Source organism: Phaseolus vulgaris, chromosome 7, assembly GCF_051622355.1.
Source record: "Phaseolus vulgaris cultivar YP4 chromosome 7, ASM5162235v1, whole genome shotgun sequence".
NCBI lineage: Eukaryota > Viridiplantae > Streptophyta > Magnoliopsida > Fabales > Fabaceae > Phaseolus > Phaseolus vulgaris.
The window spans coordinates 35,655,771-35,670,335 of NC_143504.1; the positions used below are offsets into that span (position 1 = coordinate 35,655,771).

At 44.4% G+C, this 14,565-nt stretch overlaps 1 protein-coding gene across 1 annotated transcript; it reads right to left on the reverse strand.

Moving 5' to 3' along the window:
- Nucleotides 1-13,722: 13,722 nt before the first annotated feature.
- On the reverse strand, nucleotides 13,723-14,139 carry LOC137829093 (uncharacterized). Its single transcript, XM_068635888.2, has one exon. The coding sequence runs from the start codon at nucleotides 14,137-14,139 to the stop codon at nucleotides 13,723-13,725; it is 417 nt and encodes a 138-aa protein (XP_068491989.2).
- Nucleotides 14,140-14,565: the final 426 nt, after the last annotated feature.

The window sequence follows — 14,565 nt, forward strand, 5'->3', positions numbered from 1 at the left end:
AGAAGTTCGCAGAGAGTCTTGGAGTCGAATGAAGAAGATGAAGGAACAGTGAAAGGGCGCGCCAATTCGAATAAGAGAAGCGCTAGCGACGCACAACGCTGGCCGTTGATGGGGCCACGTGTCGCGAGATTAAGAGAGGGAGTCCAAACGTTAAAGAAGCAGCACGTGAGGTGGCACGTGAGGCGGCCCCACTTGCCACGTGGACTGAGGGCACGACCACTTAGTCTCTTCGCTGAGAACGAGTTCTCGACTCGAGACTGGGGGGCTTGTGATCCGATCGGTCATCGGTAGTCGATGACGTCAGCATCAGAGAACCACGTGGACCACTCGCAGGGTGACACGTGGACCAGGTGGCAGAGAGGTCAGGGGGACGATCGCCAAGAGAGGTGATCGGTGGTCAGTAACCAAGTGACCACCAACAGATCAGGTGCCAGAGAGGTCGGGGGACAGATCATCCAGAATGGTGATCGGTGGTCAGTAGCCAAGTGGCCACCAACAGACCAGTTCTCAGACTAACGCCTGAAGGCAGAACGCGAGAAACAGATAAACACTGATCAGTCATCGGGTGTATTGTCATCGGGGTCTCGTGTTACACGCAGTTAAACTGGGACTAAGGTTCCCAGCGAGAGCGTTACGCATGGATCTCGCACGAGCACACCTCAGGGAATCATGCACGAGAGTGGCTTGAGGGAACTAGTAAACCAGTCAGTGATTGGTGATTCCCTCAACCCATTACGTGCGTGGCATCGTGAAGGGTAAGTCGCCTACGCAGAGGGCAACGTTTGGTGAGTGTGCCTAGACCAGCCACACCCGACGTTCTCCTAAGAGTATGCGATTTACCCAGATAAGAGAAATATCCTAAGTTACTCCGCAAGGGCGTAACTTAGGCACACAAAGAGAAGCGCTAGAGCCCTTCCAGTAAATGACACGTGTGTGGTTAGATGTGAGTTGCAGGCCTCCACGTGTCACCATCTGAGAGGGGTGCGGTCCAGACAAAGGAGCACTCCGTACCACTAAAGGTACAGACAGGCGCAGCCAAGCGCAGAGACGCGCAGACATGCACAGACTCTCACGCTCCCACTGCTGATTCTGAAGGTACACTTTCTCTGAAAAGCATAACAGGGTTCTGACATGCCAGAAAAGCATAACAGAATTCTGTTATGCCCAGAAGCAGAAAAAGAAAGATAAAAGAGAGAATCAGGGGGAGAGTGGGGAGATACGAAAAACAGAGAGCAAGAGTTTTTCACACACACTACTAGTTTTCTAGTCTTTGGTGGTTCTGTGGACTAACTTGATCGTCGAAGTGCAAACGGCCGCTAGAGGCGCCATCTGTGTGTTTTGCAGGTCACGTTTGGAGAATCAAGAGAAGGCTCTGAGGGTGATTCTGCAGAAGACGCAGTCGCGTAGACGGTGCAGAGAGTGCTACGAAGCGATTCCTCCACGTTCGAGTTGCCGGCAGGATCAGATTTAATTAACGGAGGTTTTTTAACCTTCGTTAAGTTCTAAAGATTATCCTAAAACATCAACAAAATAACAAATGTTGTTTTAACCTTTCTTAAATAAATTTCAAAGGTTTATTTTAAAACCTCAACAAGATAACGAAGGTTTTTTTTAACCTTTGTTAAATTCCAAAGGTTTATTTTAAAACCTCAACAAAATAACGGAGGTTTTTTTAACATTCGTTAAATTTTGAAAAGTTTATTCTAAAACCTCAGCAAAATAACAGGGGTTTTTTTAACCTTCTTTAACTTTCAAACATTTATTGTAGAACCTCAATAAAATACTCCAAAATTTTTAAAATTCAATAAATAAATATAACTAAATCTATTTTTAAATAAATAATTAAAAATGCATCTAATAATTAATTCATTTTGAAAGGGAGAAGTAATTAAGTTAATTTCTTATTGAATCTTTAGTCAAGAACACACATGATGTTGAAGCCCACATCTGATAGATAATGCAATTATTTAGGATATATATAGCAGTGATAAACACCAATTATTTGAGCATCTACAAATTTTGTTCATATTAGAAGGTTTGATAAATTGTTGATGATAGATGATATGATGAACAAATTGGTCACGAAATAGTTTTTTTCTTATTAAAAATAGTTAAAGAAAATCTTTTAAAATACATACATCTACTAAAAGTGTGTTCATTTAAAAAATTTAATTGAAAAAAAAATATTTGAATTTGCATAATGACTCTATTTGAGCCTATTATTTTCATATATATCTAAGATATATATCTTTTCCTAAATAGTTTTGTTCTAATTAAGTTTTGTAAATATTTTTTTAATATATTTTGAATATCTTTAAATATTTTCTAAATAGATACATTTTGACAAACTAAAAATCTTTAGTACTATGTTTTTCATATCACAAAAGATTTTATGGTTATGTTTTGATTTGTTTTTACTAACCCATTCTACAATTTCTTTCAAATTTGTTTTGTAAACATATTCCAAGCAAGAACAAATTAAAAGATTCTAAATCCAAATTTTCTATTTAGGACTAAATAGTCAAAGATATGGAGATATTGCAAAATCCAAAATTAACCAATTCAAGAATTAAAAGATAAATTCAAAAGGCTATGTAAAGGATTGAAGGTGTAAATTGAAATTAAGGCAAGCCAAGTAATTCAAGCTAATAAAGTGATCTTACTAATAATACAAAAGTTGTTAGAGCATTTAGTCTTTTGGGTAGAGTGTGAAACCATTGTAATTCTTTACTTTGTGAAGTTATACCCGTATAAGACTTCTTACGTTCTCTTTCAGAGTGTCTTCTTTGTTTCTCTCAAGAGTTCTTAATCTCAGGGGGTTAAGAAGGTATAACCTCGAGATGTGCAAATATTCGTTATAACCTGATCCGATCGGTCATCGGTAGTCGATGACGTCAGCATCAGAGAACCACGTGGACCACTCGCAGGGTGACACGTGGACTAGGTGGCAGAGAGGTCAGGTGGACGATCGCCAAGAGAGGTGATCGGTGGTCAGTAACCAAGTGGCCACCAACAGATCAGGCGGCAGAGAGGTCGGGGGACAGATCATCCAGAATGGTGATCGGTGGTCAGTAGCCAAGTGGCCACCAACAGACCAGTTCTCAGACTAACGCCTGAAGGCAGAACGCGAGAAACAGATAAACACTGATCAGTCATCGGGGTATTGTCATCGGGGTCTCGTGTTACACGCAGTTAAACTTGGAATGAGGTTCCCAGCGAGAGCGTTACGCATGGATCTCGCATGAGCACACCTCAGGGAATCATGCACGAGAGTGGCCTGAGGGAACTAGTAAACCAGTCAGTGGTTGGTAATTCCCTCAACCCATTACGTGCATGGCATCGTGAAGGGTAAGCTGTATACGCAGAGAGCAACGTTTGGTGAGTATGCCTAGACCAGCCACATCCGACGTTCTCCCAAGAGTATGCGATCTGCCCAGATAAGAGAAACATCCTATGTTACTCCGCAAGGGCGTAACTTAGGCACACAAAGAGAAGCGCTAGAGCCCTTCCAGTAAATGACACGTGTGTGGTTAGATGTGAGTTGCAGGCCTCCACGTGTCACCATCTGAGTGGGGTGCGGTCCAGACAAAGGAGCACTCCGTACCACTAAAGGTACAGACAGGCGCAGCCAAGCGCAGAGACGCGCAGACTCTCACGCTCCCACTACTGATTCTGAAGGTACACTTTCTCTGAAAAGCATAACAGGGTTCTGACACATGCCAGAAAAGCATAACAGAATTCTGTTATGCCCAGAAGCAGAAAAAGAGAGATAAAACAGAGAATCAGGGGGAGAGTGAAAGGGGGATACGAAAAACAGAGAGCAAGAGTTTTTCACACACACTACTAGTTTTCTAGTCTTCGGTGGTTCTGTTGACTAACTTGATCGTCGGAGTGCAAACGGCCGCTAGAGGCGCCGTCTGTGTGTTTTGCAGGTCACGTTTAGAGAAGCAAGAGAAGGTTCTGAGGGTGACCCTGTGGAAGACGCAGTCGCGTAGACAGGGCAGAGAGCGCTACGAAGCGATTCCTCCACGTTCAAGTTGCCGGCAAGATCATAACCTAAAGAGGTGAAAAATGCCAGAATGTGCTTCGTGCGTAGCTGTGACTCGCGTATCAAGGACACCTTGGTCTTGGTTCTAGATCTTCACCCTACACCGCAGTGAGTACCTGAAACAGAGAGAACAAAGGGCGCCCTTGCGGCCATTTGCACTCCGACGATCAAGTCAGTAGGCAGAAAACACTATGCACCTCCGTATCGAAACACCGTAACTGCGATGTTCTGAAGGCGCGTAACTGTATTCTAATGAACGTCTCTCTGGTGCTCAAATCACTAATGCGTACAGTGTGTAAGCGTGCAAATGATTAGAACGTACCTTACTAAGCTTCCAGAAAAGCTTATATACCTTGGGTTTCAGTGCTTACTGCCACGTGGCTTCTCTGTCTTAAGCGTAACTCCACGTGGAAGGCCTTACGACGCTGTAACCCAACTTAGGGAAATCCCAGCCCGTAAGTCTTCCCTCCTCGACGTGCATCTGGCACAGGGGGTGACTACCTAGGTGCCAACTCATGCGCCCCAACCCTTAGTCACTCGCCCTGGAAGTATCTCAACCTTCCTCTCGTACCATGCACGTGGATTATCCCTGGGACGTGGCCCTCTCCCGGGTCGTGTTTCTCCCAGGGGCTTTCCAAAGGTGGCGTGGGTACTTCGCGAGTCAGGTCACTCCCTACTGGTACTGGAATTATGGCCTTGGAGCCACCTTTATCTTCTCTTTATTACTGTTCTGAGGTACCGGGGCCCGAGGCCTCCTCGCCCGTACCGTGGCCTCTTATCGTGCCGCCCCTTCCACGGTCTTCCCTACCCGTGGGTATCGGGGGGTGTCACCATCAGGGCCGAAGCGCGCTCTTAGGACAACGAGTCACGCCTTTAAGGTGGGAGATGCTTAAACCTGTCGACGCCTACACCTGGCGAAGCCCAAAGCGGTCAATACACTAACTTTCCTCCTTGGAGCCCCTTGGTGGGTCCCACCATATGTTTGACTTTGGTCAACGCCTGAGAACGGGTCGGTACACAAGCCCCCAGTCATGAGCTGATAACTATTTCAGCGAAAAGACTAAGGCCTCGCCCTACCGTCCACGTGGCATTCTGATGACGTGACATTCTCTGCGGTGGTGACTTGACACTCTCTGCGCTGGTGACGTGACACTTTAAGTCACGCTTTAATCTCTTGACACGTGGCCCAATCGCACGACCACCACTTAACGTCTCTTGCGCTCCTCAAGTTTACGTTATATCTTTCAAAAATCCCGCGCTTCAGTTACTATTTCATCACTTTTCCCATTCCTTCACATTGTTCACCTTCTTCTCGAAGCCTTCTCTGCGATCTCTCTTCACACCCCAAACCTTCGTCAATCTGATCATTCAAAGGTATGGTTTTTCTTCTTCAATGGCTCTTTCTCTTGACTTTTTGTACTGATATAATTGTCTGGGTCTGTGTATTTTTCTTGCATTCACGCTCTTTCTTCTCATTTCTTCGTTCCCCCTTCTCTAAACTTCTCGTGTGGGTAGGGTTTTTCTAGGGTTTCTTCCTCTTTTGCGCCATAACCCTCATTTTTTGAACCTTTGTTCTTCTTCATTCTTCAGTTTTCCTGCTACCTCATGGCGTGTACTAAAACGTCTGCCAACCCTCCACCTCCCAGGGTCGACTACGAAGCCCTGTACCCTTGGGCCCCTGATGAGTTGCTCGCTGAGTGCTCAAGTCTAACCTCCCTAAAGGATTCGAAGGACCATGTAGGCGACCCCAACGTTTACCAATTCAGCGCCTTCGCTAGGAGGCACGACGCGTACATATCTGTGCGCCCCTGCACCCCAGGTGAACCTGTCTCTGTTGACGAGAGTTCGAACGGCGGGGTGCCCTTCTTCTTTTTCTACCAAACGGTGTTCAAACGCATAGGAATGCGTTTGCCCTTCTCTGGGTTTGAGAGGGAGCTCCTAACTGAGATCAACGTCGCCCCTGCCCAGCTACACCCCAATAACTGGGCGTTTGTCAAGGCGTTCGGAATCTTATGCGGGTACTTCGGCCAACCCCCCTCCGTGGACATCTTCCTCCACTTCTTTGAGGTTAAGAAGCAAGGGAAGAGCCTCTGGGTGAGCTTCAGCGGCATTGCTGGGAGGGTCCTTCTATCTCTGTTCCAACAATCCTACAAGGGATGGAGGGGCAAGTTCTTCAGGGTGGGTTGCACCGAAAACGACCACACTGCACTGGATGGCTTCCCCTTATACTGGGTCCTTATACACGGTACCTTGTTGTAGTTGCAATTTCTGTTCGGTAATTTCCCTTCTTTGGCTGTATTCAATTGTGTTTTCTTCCATTCTTGTTGTTTGATTCAATTTGACAATACATGGACTTCCATGTGAGCTTTGGTTCGGTGCAAAGTCTTGGTGAGTTCTTGAATTAGAACATTGATCCAATTCTAATTAAAGTGCCAATTCATGACCAACTCAAGTTGTTCCTAAGAATGTCAAAGAATCATGTATTCTTGCTATTGCATTCACATCATGTGGTATCTAGAGTTTAGGTTTTGTGTTGCTTAATTTTTGAGTTGTGTTGCACTTTATTTTCAAGAGCTCTTTATTTCAAGTTGTTTACCATTCTGTTTTAGGCTTTATTTTGAGTTTCCTTGCTGTTTTTCTTTTGTTACACCAAGTGTTTGTGAAAAGGATTATGGCACTCATTGTTCATATGAGTTTGGCTGCTCTTTTGGAATGGCATTCTCCTTCCTTGAGCTGACCTTAAGCTTCCTTTCACTTGTTGTTATATCTTGTGATATGTCTTTTAATTTTGTAATCATTTCAAGTTTTGTCTTAGTCATGTTATTCCATAATTGTCATCACTTCTTGTAGTACTTTTATTGCTTTGTTTGTTTCTTGCTTTGGTTTACTTTCTGTTTCTAAGTTTATTGCTTGATCCTTTGTGCATTTTCATTTTTAGAATTGAGTTCATGCTTGTATTCTAGACCTATACAAGTTCCTATACACAATTTCCATTATGTCTTTGCTAGTTCATCATACTGTTTTTCATTCCTAAATAGGTTACTCTGTTTTCTTACAAACGTGCTACTGTTTTCAATTTACTGCAATTAATTGGCTCACTGGAAATTTGTGAAAATTTGGATTTACATTCTTCAAAGTGTTACCAAAGCATAGAAAAAAGAAGTACTCAAAAATTCCAAGTACACAAAAAATGATAAATAAAATACGAAAAGTGTACAATTCTGCCGAAAAAAATACGGTAATGTGGCAGCGATTTTGAAAAATTTATTTCTCTCATTTGGCTTACTTTTTTTAATTCATTCCAGTGCCATTATTGAGCTGAGACATTGAAGTTTCTGTGGTTAATTTTTCACATTCCAGTTCGCTTTCAATCAGTACATTTAAATCTGTAAACATAGCACAGTTTGCATAAAAAATATTTTCCAGTAGCTTGTTTTTTGTTTCTTAAATCTACTCTAGTACTTTTCTCTAGGACTCTTTTGGTGTGCTTTCTTTCTTCATTGAGTTCTTTATTTTCTTGCTTGTCTTTCATTCATTAATCTTTGAGTTTGTCTTACATATAGTATTCCTTTTTGCAATTACGTTTCTTTGCTTATACCTTTTCTTGTTTGTCATTCTTTCTTCTTTGGTTTTGTGGTGAAGTACTTTCAAGATTCTGTGCTCTTGCTTTGGCATTTTTCACTTGAGGATTACTAAGGCCTTAAGATAAGCTTGGTGCAGAGAGCATTCTTTCTTTGAGAGTGAATTTCAGTGACCACTTCACTGCGGTTTTGGTTCCCATTTCTTTTAGCTGACTTTGTTTCCTAACATTTGTTTGCTGTTTTGTGTTTGCTGTTTTGTGTTTGCTGTTTTCTTTGATAAAATGGCTCCATATTCTAGTGAGGAATCTTGCAAGCAGAATTCACCTTCTAAAGCTTCTCTTCGTGGTGAATTACTAGAAGCTCAACGCAATATTAGAAGATTGGAGGAAAGGTTGCAAAAATTGGACATGCAACAAGCTGGACCGTCTAATGCTCACCATCCAGCGCACCATTCACATAGACATTCGTCTAGGGGTTCATCCAATGCCTTTGGCCGTGAAGAAGTGCGAAGAAGAAGGGAGCCAACTCATTCCTTTCATGGCTATGATCCTAGAGGGAGAGACCACCGTGACAATGGCTATTACCGAGAGGCTAAAGCTAGACTTCCCTTGGTCAAGCTTCCAAGCTTCAATGGAGATAGTGATCCTAACATCTATCTAGATTGGGAGTCCTAGTGTGAGCAGATTTTTGATCTACATGGGGTCCAAGATGAGCATAAGTATAAGTTAGCTACTTTAGAATTTTGTGATTATGCCATGCAATGGTGGCATGGACTTGTAAAGGACATTATGTTTCACAAGGGTCCTCCCGTGGACTCTTGGAACTCTCTTAAGTTTCAAATGCGCGCTAGATTTGTGCCGCCCCACTTTAGGAAAGACCTTATGTTGAAACTCCAACGGTTTCAACAAGGCACGCTAAGTGTGGACGCTTATTATAAAGAATTAGAAACGCTTTTGTGTAAGTTAGAAATACGTGAGGATGATGAAGCTTTGATTGCTAGGTTTTTTAGTGGGTTAAGGAAGGAAATCCAAGATATTGTGGAATTACAAGAGTATTCATCATTTGGGTCTTTAATTCATCTAGCAATGAAGGTGGAAGCCCAACTTGCTAAGAAAAACTCTTTTAAAAATCCCCCAAATGATGGTTACTACTCCAAATCTTGGAAGAACAAAAAGTCTTTTTCAAAATTTCCTTCCCAAGATTCTTCTTTCAAACTCAAGGAATCTAAGCCATCTACTTCTAGGCCTAAATCCCCAACAAAAACGTCTAATAAGAACTGCTTTAAATGTTTAGGATATGGTCATATAGCTGCGAATTGCCCCTCTAAAAGAAGTATGTACATGCATGAAGGCATTGTAGTTAGTGAACATGATTCCGATTCTCCTAAACATGTTTCCTTTTCTAGGCAATCAAGCGGGATGAAAGTGAGAGTCCACTAGAAGGTGATTTGTTAGTTGTGAGAAGACTCCTTGGCCAAGTTTCCCAACCTTTTGACGAAAGTCAAAGGGAAAATATTTTCCATACAAGGAGTCTTATTCAAAACAACATTTGCTCCTTAATAGTGGATGGGGGTAGTTGTGCCAATGTGGCTAGTACAAGAGTGGTAGATAAGCTTGGCTTGCCTACTATCTCTCATACCAAGCCCTATAAGTTACAATGGCTTAGTGAAGTGGGTGAAATAGTTGTGAATAGACAAGTCCTCATCCATTTCTCTATTGGCAAGTACAAAGATGAGGTCTTGTGTGATGTTGTGCCCATGGAAGCCACACATGTGCTTTTAGGAAGGCCTTGGCAATTTGATCGAAAAATTTTACATGATGGCTTTACAAACAAAATTTCTTTTGATTTCCATGGTCACAAGATTACTCTCAAATCTCTCTCACCTAGAGAAGTCCATGAGGACCAAATAGTCATGAAGAAAAAAAGGGAGAGTGAAAAAGAAAAAATTCCTAAGCCTACACTTCTTGTGTCTAGGCATGAGGTCCAAAGGGAAATAGTGTCTCACAATCCTATTTTCTTAGCTATCCCTAGACCTCTTAAGATAGAAACACTTGTTGATAGTCCTCATTGTTTGGAAGATTTGGTAAAGGAGTTTAATGATGTTTTTCAAGATCCTCCCAAAGGCCTTCCACCTTTGAGAGGGATTGAGCATGAAATTGATCTAATCCCGGGATCTTCTTTACCTAATCGTCCAGCATATAGGACCAATCCAAGTGAAACCAAGGAAATTCGCCAACATGTTGAAGCTTTAATAGAAAAAGGTTGGGTTCAAGATAGCATGAGCCCTTGTGCTATGCCTATCATCCTTGTACCTAAGAAAGATGGATCATGGAGGATGTGTTCGGATTGTAGGGCTATCAATAACATTACAATTAAGTATAGGCATCCCATACCTAGACTTGATGATTTGTTGGATGAATTACATGGTTCCAAAAAATTTTCAAAGATTGATCTTAAAAGCGGCTACAATCAAATCCGTATCAAATCGGGTGATGAATGGAAGACGGCTTTTAAGACCAACTTTGGTCTATATGAGTGGTTAGTTATGCCTTTTGGCTTAACTAATGCGCCAAGCACTTTCATGCGCCTCATGCATCATGTGTTGAGACCATTCATTGGTCTCCAGCATTCGTGGACGAATTCTCTCCAACTCGGGGAGTATGATGGACATCAAGGACAAGGACAAATAGAAGCCAATCAACAAGGACAAGAAGAGGAAGAGGACCAAGAGGTAGATGTGCAAGACGTCATTCATCCTCCTCAAAGGCTTACAAGAAGCATGTTCAAGGCCTTAGGAAATAATTGACAATTGTTTTCTTTATTTGTAATATCTTTGGTAGATGGTGCTTAAGAGGGAAACATAAGAAACCTCTTTTGTAAAAAGCATCCTTAGTTGTAGTTTAGAAATATTAGAAGCTTAGGGGGGTGTGAACTTAGTAAGGGATGCTAGGGGGGAGTGTAGATATGAGTTAGGAGGTGCCAAACTAGGAAGGAAAGTCACACTTCCTTCATGCACAAGTTGGCGCCGAAAGTTGCATGTCATTAGGGGCACATTTGCATTTGATTAGCTTTGCATTTCAGCACCTTATAGGCTATATATAGAGGTGCTTGCTTGTACAAATCAGATTTGGAAATTGTAGTAAGAAAACTCTACTCAATTTGAGAGAGAAATTGGAAGAGCTTTGGTGCCTTCATCAAGTCTTATCTTGGGTGTCTATGGTGAACCTCAAGTGGCGGCAACTCACTAATCTTGGAGTATCCACACTCTAAGTGGCGTGATCACTCACCTCTCCTTCCATCTCCATAAGTTTTCTATTCTCAAGCTTTGTTTCTTCTTCATGTTCATGTTCTAGTTTACTTGTTCTTTAAATTCTATTCGGTACCTTGCTGTAGTTGCAATTTCTGTTCGGTAATTTCCCTTCTTTGGCTGTATTCAATTGTGTTTTCTTCCATTCTTGTTGTTTGATTCAATTTGACAATACATGGACTTCCATGTGAGCTTTGGTTCGGTGCAAAGTCTTGGTGAGTTCTTGAATTAGAACAATGATCCAATTCTAATTAAAGTGCCAATTCATGACCAACTCAAGTTGTTCCTAAGAATGTCAAAGAATCATGTATTCTTGCTATTGCATTCACATCACTAACTCTCCACCTCCAATCGCGGTCGTGCCCATCACTATGGTCGAGACTGCGACCGCACCAGCCCTCCTAAACAAAGGCAAAGGGGTGGTGGTGGTACCTTCCGACGAGGATGCGGACTCCACGGATAGGCAAGTCTTCAAGAGGAGGAGGACTACCAAGGTCGTCACCTCCACCTCTTCTTCTAATCATGACGCCGAATCCTTGCGGGAACACCCTCCAAGCGCTACTTCACCCCCCATCAACTTGCTTTGGAGGGTGGGGTCGAATTTGAGCCCACGCCCACTCCTATGCCAGCCCCAGAGCTTCCCCAGCTAGTCCAAGAGTTACTGAGAGGCTACCTACGCTGGGCGACGCCAAGGGGCCCATATGAAGAGGCCAGGAAGGAGAGCATGGCCTATTATCTTGGGGCGTTCCTTGCTTACGCCAACTCTTGGCGTGATCAGGCTAGGGCCAGGGCCAACGAGCAATCAACCCTTCAGGCTCTTGAAAAAGAGTTGGCCACCCTGAAGGAACAACAACAGACCCATGAGCGTCAATGGGCCCGTCAAGAGGACGCCTACAAGGACTCCTTGAAGGAGGCTCAGAAGGCGAAAGATGCCGCCAGCAAAAGACTGCACGAAGTTGGGCAAACCTACGCTGAACTCCTGGGGCAGGTTGTTCCTCTTCGTGTGGAAATCGCGAACCTGAAAGATGCTGTTAAAGCTTCCGAGGTCAAAATGAAGAAGCTCGAGGATCAATGCGTTGATCGAGAGGTGAAACTGGGCGCGGCGGAGGCATCGCTTGATGCTAAGACCAAGGCCTTTGACCTGCTTGAAGCTGAATTTGTAAAGCTGCGGGCGGAGTCGGTCAAAGCTTTAGCGGCCAAAGACCAAGAGCTGGCCTCCCAAGCTGAGAGCTTCAAGAAGGCGGAGCAAGAGCTAATTTATAACGCCGCGGGTGCCTTCGCCGATGGGTTCGCCTAGGCACTAGCCCAAGCGACATGCGCAAACCCAAGGTTCGATGTCTCTAGCTGCAACCCCCTCAACCAAATCGTGCCTGTAGAGGTTCTTGAGGATTAGCCTCCTTTCTCTATTTTGTAACTCTGTAAACACTTGTTTCTTTGTATCGCCACACTTGAATAAAATTGGTCATCTTAACTTCATATTCTTGTGTACTCTTCTCTTCTCTCACTGCTTGGTAATCGTGTTTGTGTTTTATCTTCGCATTTACCGTTGACTCTCCTTGCTTTGATCTATACTTTCCTCTTGTTCTTCGAATTCCTTCTGCTTCTTTAACTCGTAATGAACTTTGGCTTGATCTTTGCTTATCCTTCGTGGCCCCGAAGCGCCTGCCACCGAAGGTGTTAATGGCCTCGTCATCACTTAAGATGAAAAAGGACTCATCTCTTCCCTGGCCTCAACATCGCTCGAGGGCGAGGGAGGACTTAGCTCTTCTGGACTCATCATCGCTCAAGGGCGAAGGATGACTTATCTTGGCCGAAGCCTGCTTACCTGTACTGGGTGCCCACGCTCGAGGAGAGACCTGCTGAATGCAAGGTCGTTTCGTCCTCAGTGTGTCTAAACACTTGGGACAAAGTTGCGCTTTGGTGCCCACGCCCTAGGAGAGGTTTGCTAAAAGTAGTGTCGTATCGCTCTCGGGGTGTCTAAACGCCAAGGCAACTAGCCCTTATCTCTGCGCACTTGGTGCCCACGCCCGAGGAGAGGCCTGCCCGAAAGCAATGTCGTATCGTCCTTGGGGTGTCTAAAAACACCAAGGCGATCAGTGTTCTTGGTGCCCACGCCCGAGGAGAGGCATGCTGAAAGCAGTGTCGTATCGTCCCCGGTGTGTCTAAACACCAAGATGACCTGGGACTTTGGTGATTACGCCTAAGGAGAAGGTTTCCCGAAGGATGGCGCTTCTCTTACATAGCATGTATCTGCACCAAGTCGCCTGGCTCTCCACTGCTCTAAACTTCCTCATTGCCTGATGCCCACACTCGAAGGAAACGCCCCCCACCACTTCCTTGCGAGGTGTCTAGGCATTAGACACCGAGGCTAGTCGTTCTTACCTGGGGAGGGGGCGTCCCGAAGGAATCTGTTAACCCCTGCCCAGGGACTAAACGCCCGGATTTTAACTTTGCTATGCGTACCTTTCAAACTTGATGCCCACGCCCGAAGAGTGAGCTCCCGCCACTCCCTTTGGGGTGTCTACACGTCCAAGTTGGCTCGCGCGCTTGGTGTCCATGCCCAGAGGAGATATCCGCGTCACTCCTGCTGAGGTGTCTACACACCATGGTGGCGGGTTCGTTTCTTAATGAACCCCGCCCCTTCCCTTTAGCGTTTCTTTACATTGCGAGAAAAGGAAATTTGACACAATGTGTACTTGAACTGATTTTTACTTGGGTGACCTCATTAAAAATCCCCCGAAAGGGAAAAAGAGTGTCCCCTTTAAACTGTGTACTACATAAAGTTTTTAACTAAAGTAAAACTTTAAATTAGCTGCGTTCCAGGTGTGTGGAATGGGGCCTCCTTCCAGAGTCTCAAGCTTGTACGAACCGTTCCCCTTAGCCTCGGTTACTCTAAAGGGCCCGGTCCACTTGGGAGACAGCTTGTTCTCCAACTCATATGGATGAGCCTTTCGCATGACCAAGTCATCTACTTTGAACTGTCGCGGCTTCACCTTGGAGCTGTACTGATGCTCCACCCTTCTCTTCACAACTTCAACCTTTATTCTCGCCTCTTCCCTGGCCTCGTCCAATAGGTCTAGGTTCACCCTCCTCTCCTCATTGGACTCCTCTGCCACAAAGCTTTGGAAACGAGGCGAGCTCTCATGAATTTCCACTGGGATCATGGCATCCGACACGTACAGTAGGCTGAACAGCGTCTCCATGGTGGAAGACTGGGGCGTGGTGTGGTAAGCCCACACAATCCTTGGTACTTCTTCCGCCCAAGCTCATTTGGCTTTCTCAAGCCTCTTCTTCAAACCCCTCAATAAAATTCTGTTTGCGGACTCCATCTGCCCGTTCGTTTGGGGGTGTTCGACAGATGTGAACACCTGCTTGATGCCCACTTTTCAACACAACTTACCCATTTGTAGGCTGGCAAACTGGGTACCGTTATCTGAAACGAGACGCCTCGGTACACCGAAGCGACACACAATGTTTTTCCAAACGAAATGTTGTACCTTGTGTGCGGTGATCTACGCCACCGGTTCTGCTTCTACCAACTTTGTGAAGTACTCGATGGCTATGATCAAGTACTTCATCTGCCTTATCGCCAAAGGGAAGGGCCCCAGAATGTCAATTCCCCATGTGTG

What these genes read in the sequence shown, in the direction of transcription:
- LOC137829093 (XM_068635888.2), bottom strand. Translation starts at nt 14,139, where the DNA reads ATGGAGACGCTGTTCAGCCTACTGTACGTGTCGGATGCCATGATCCCA.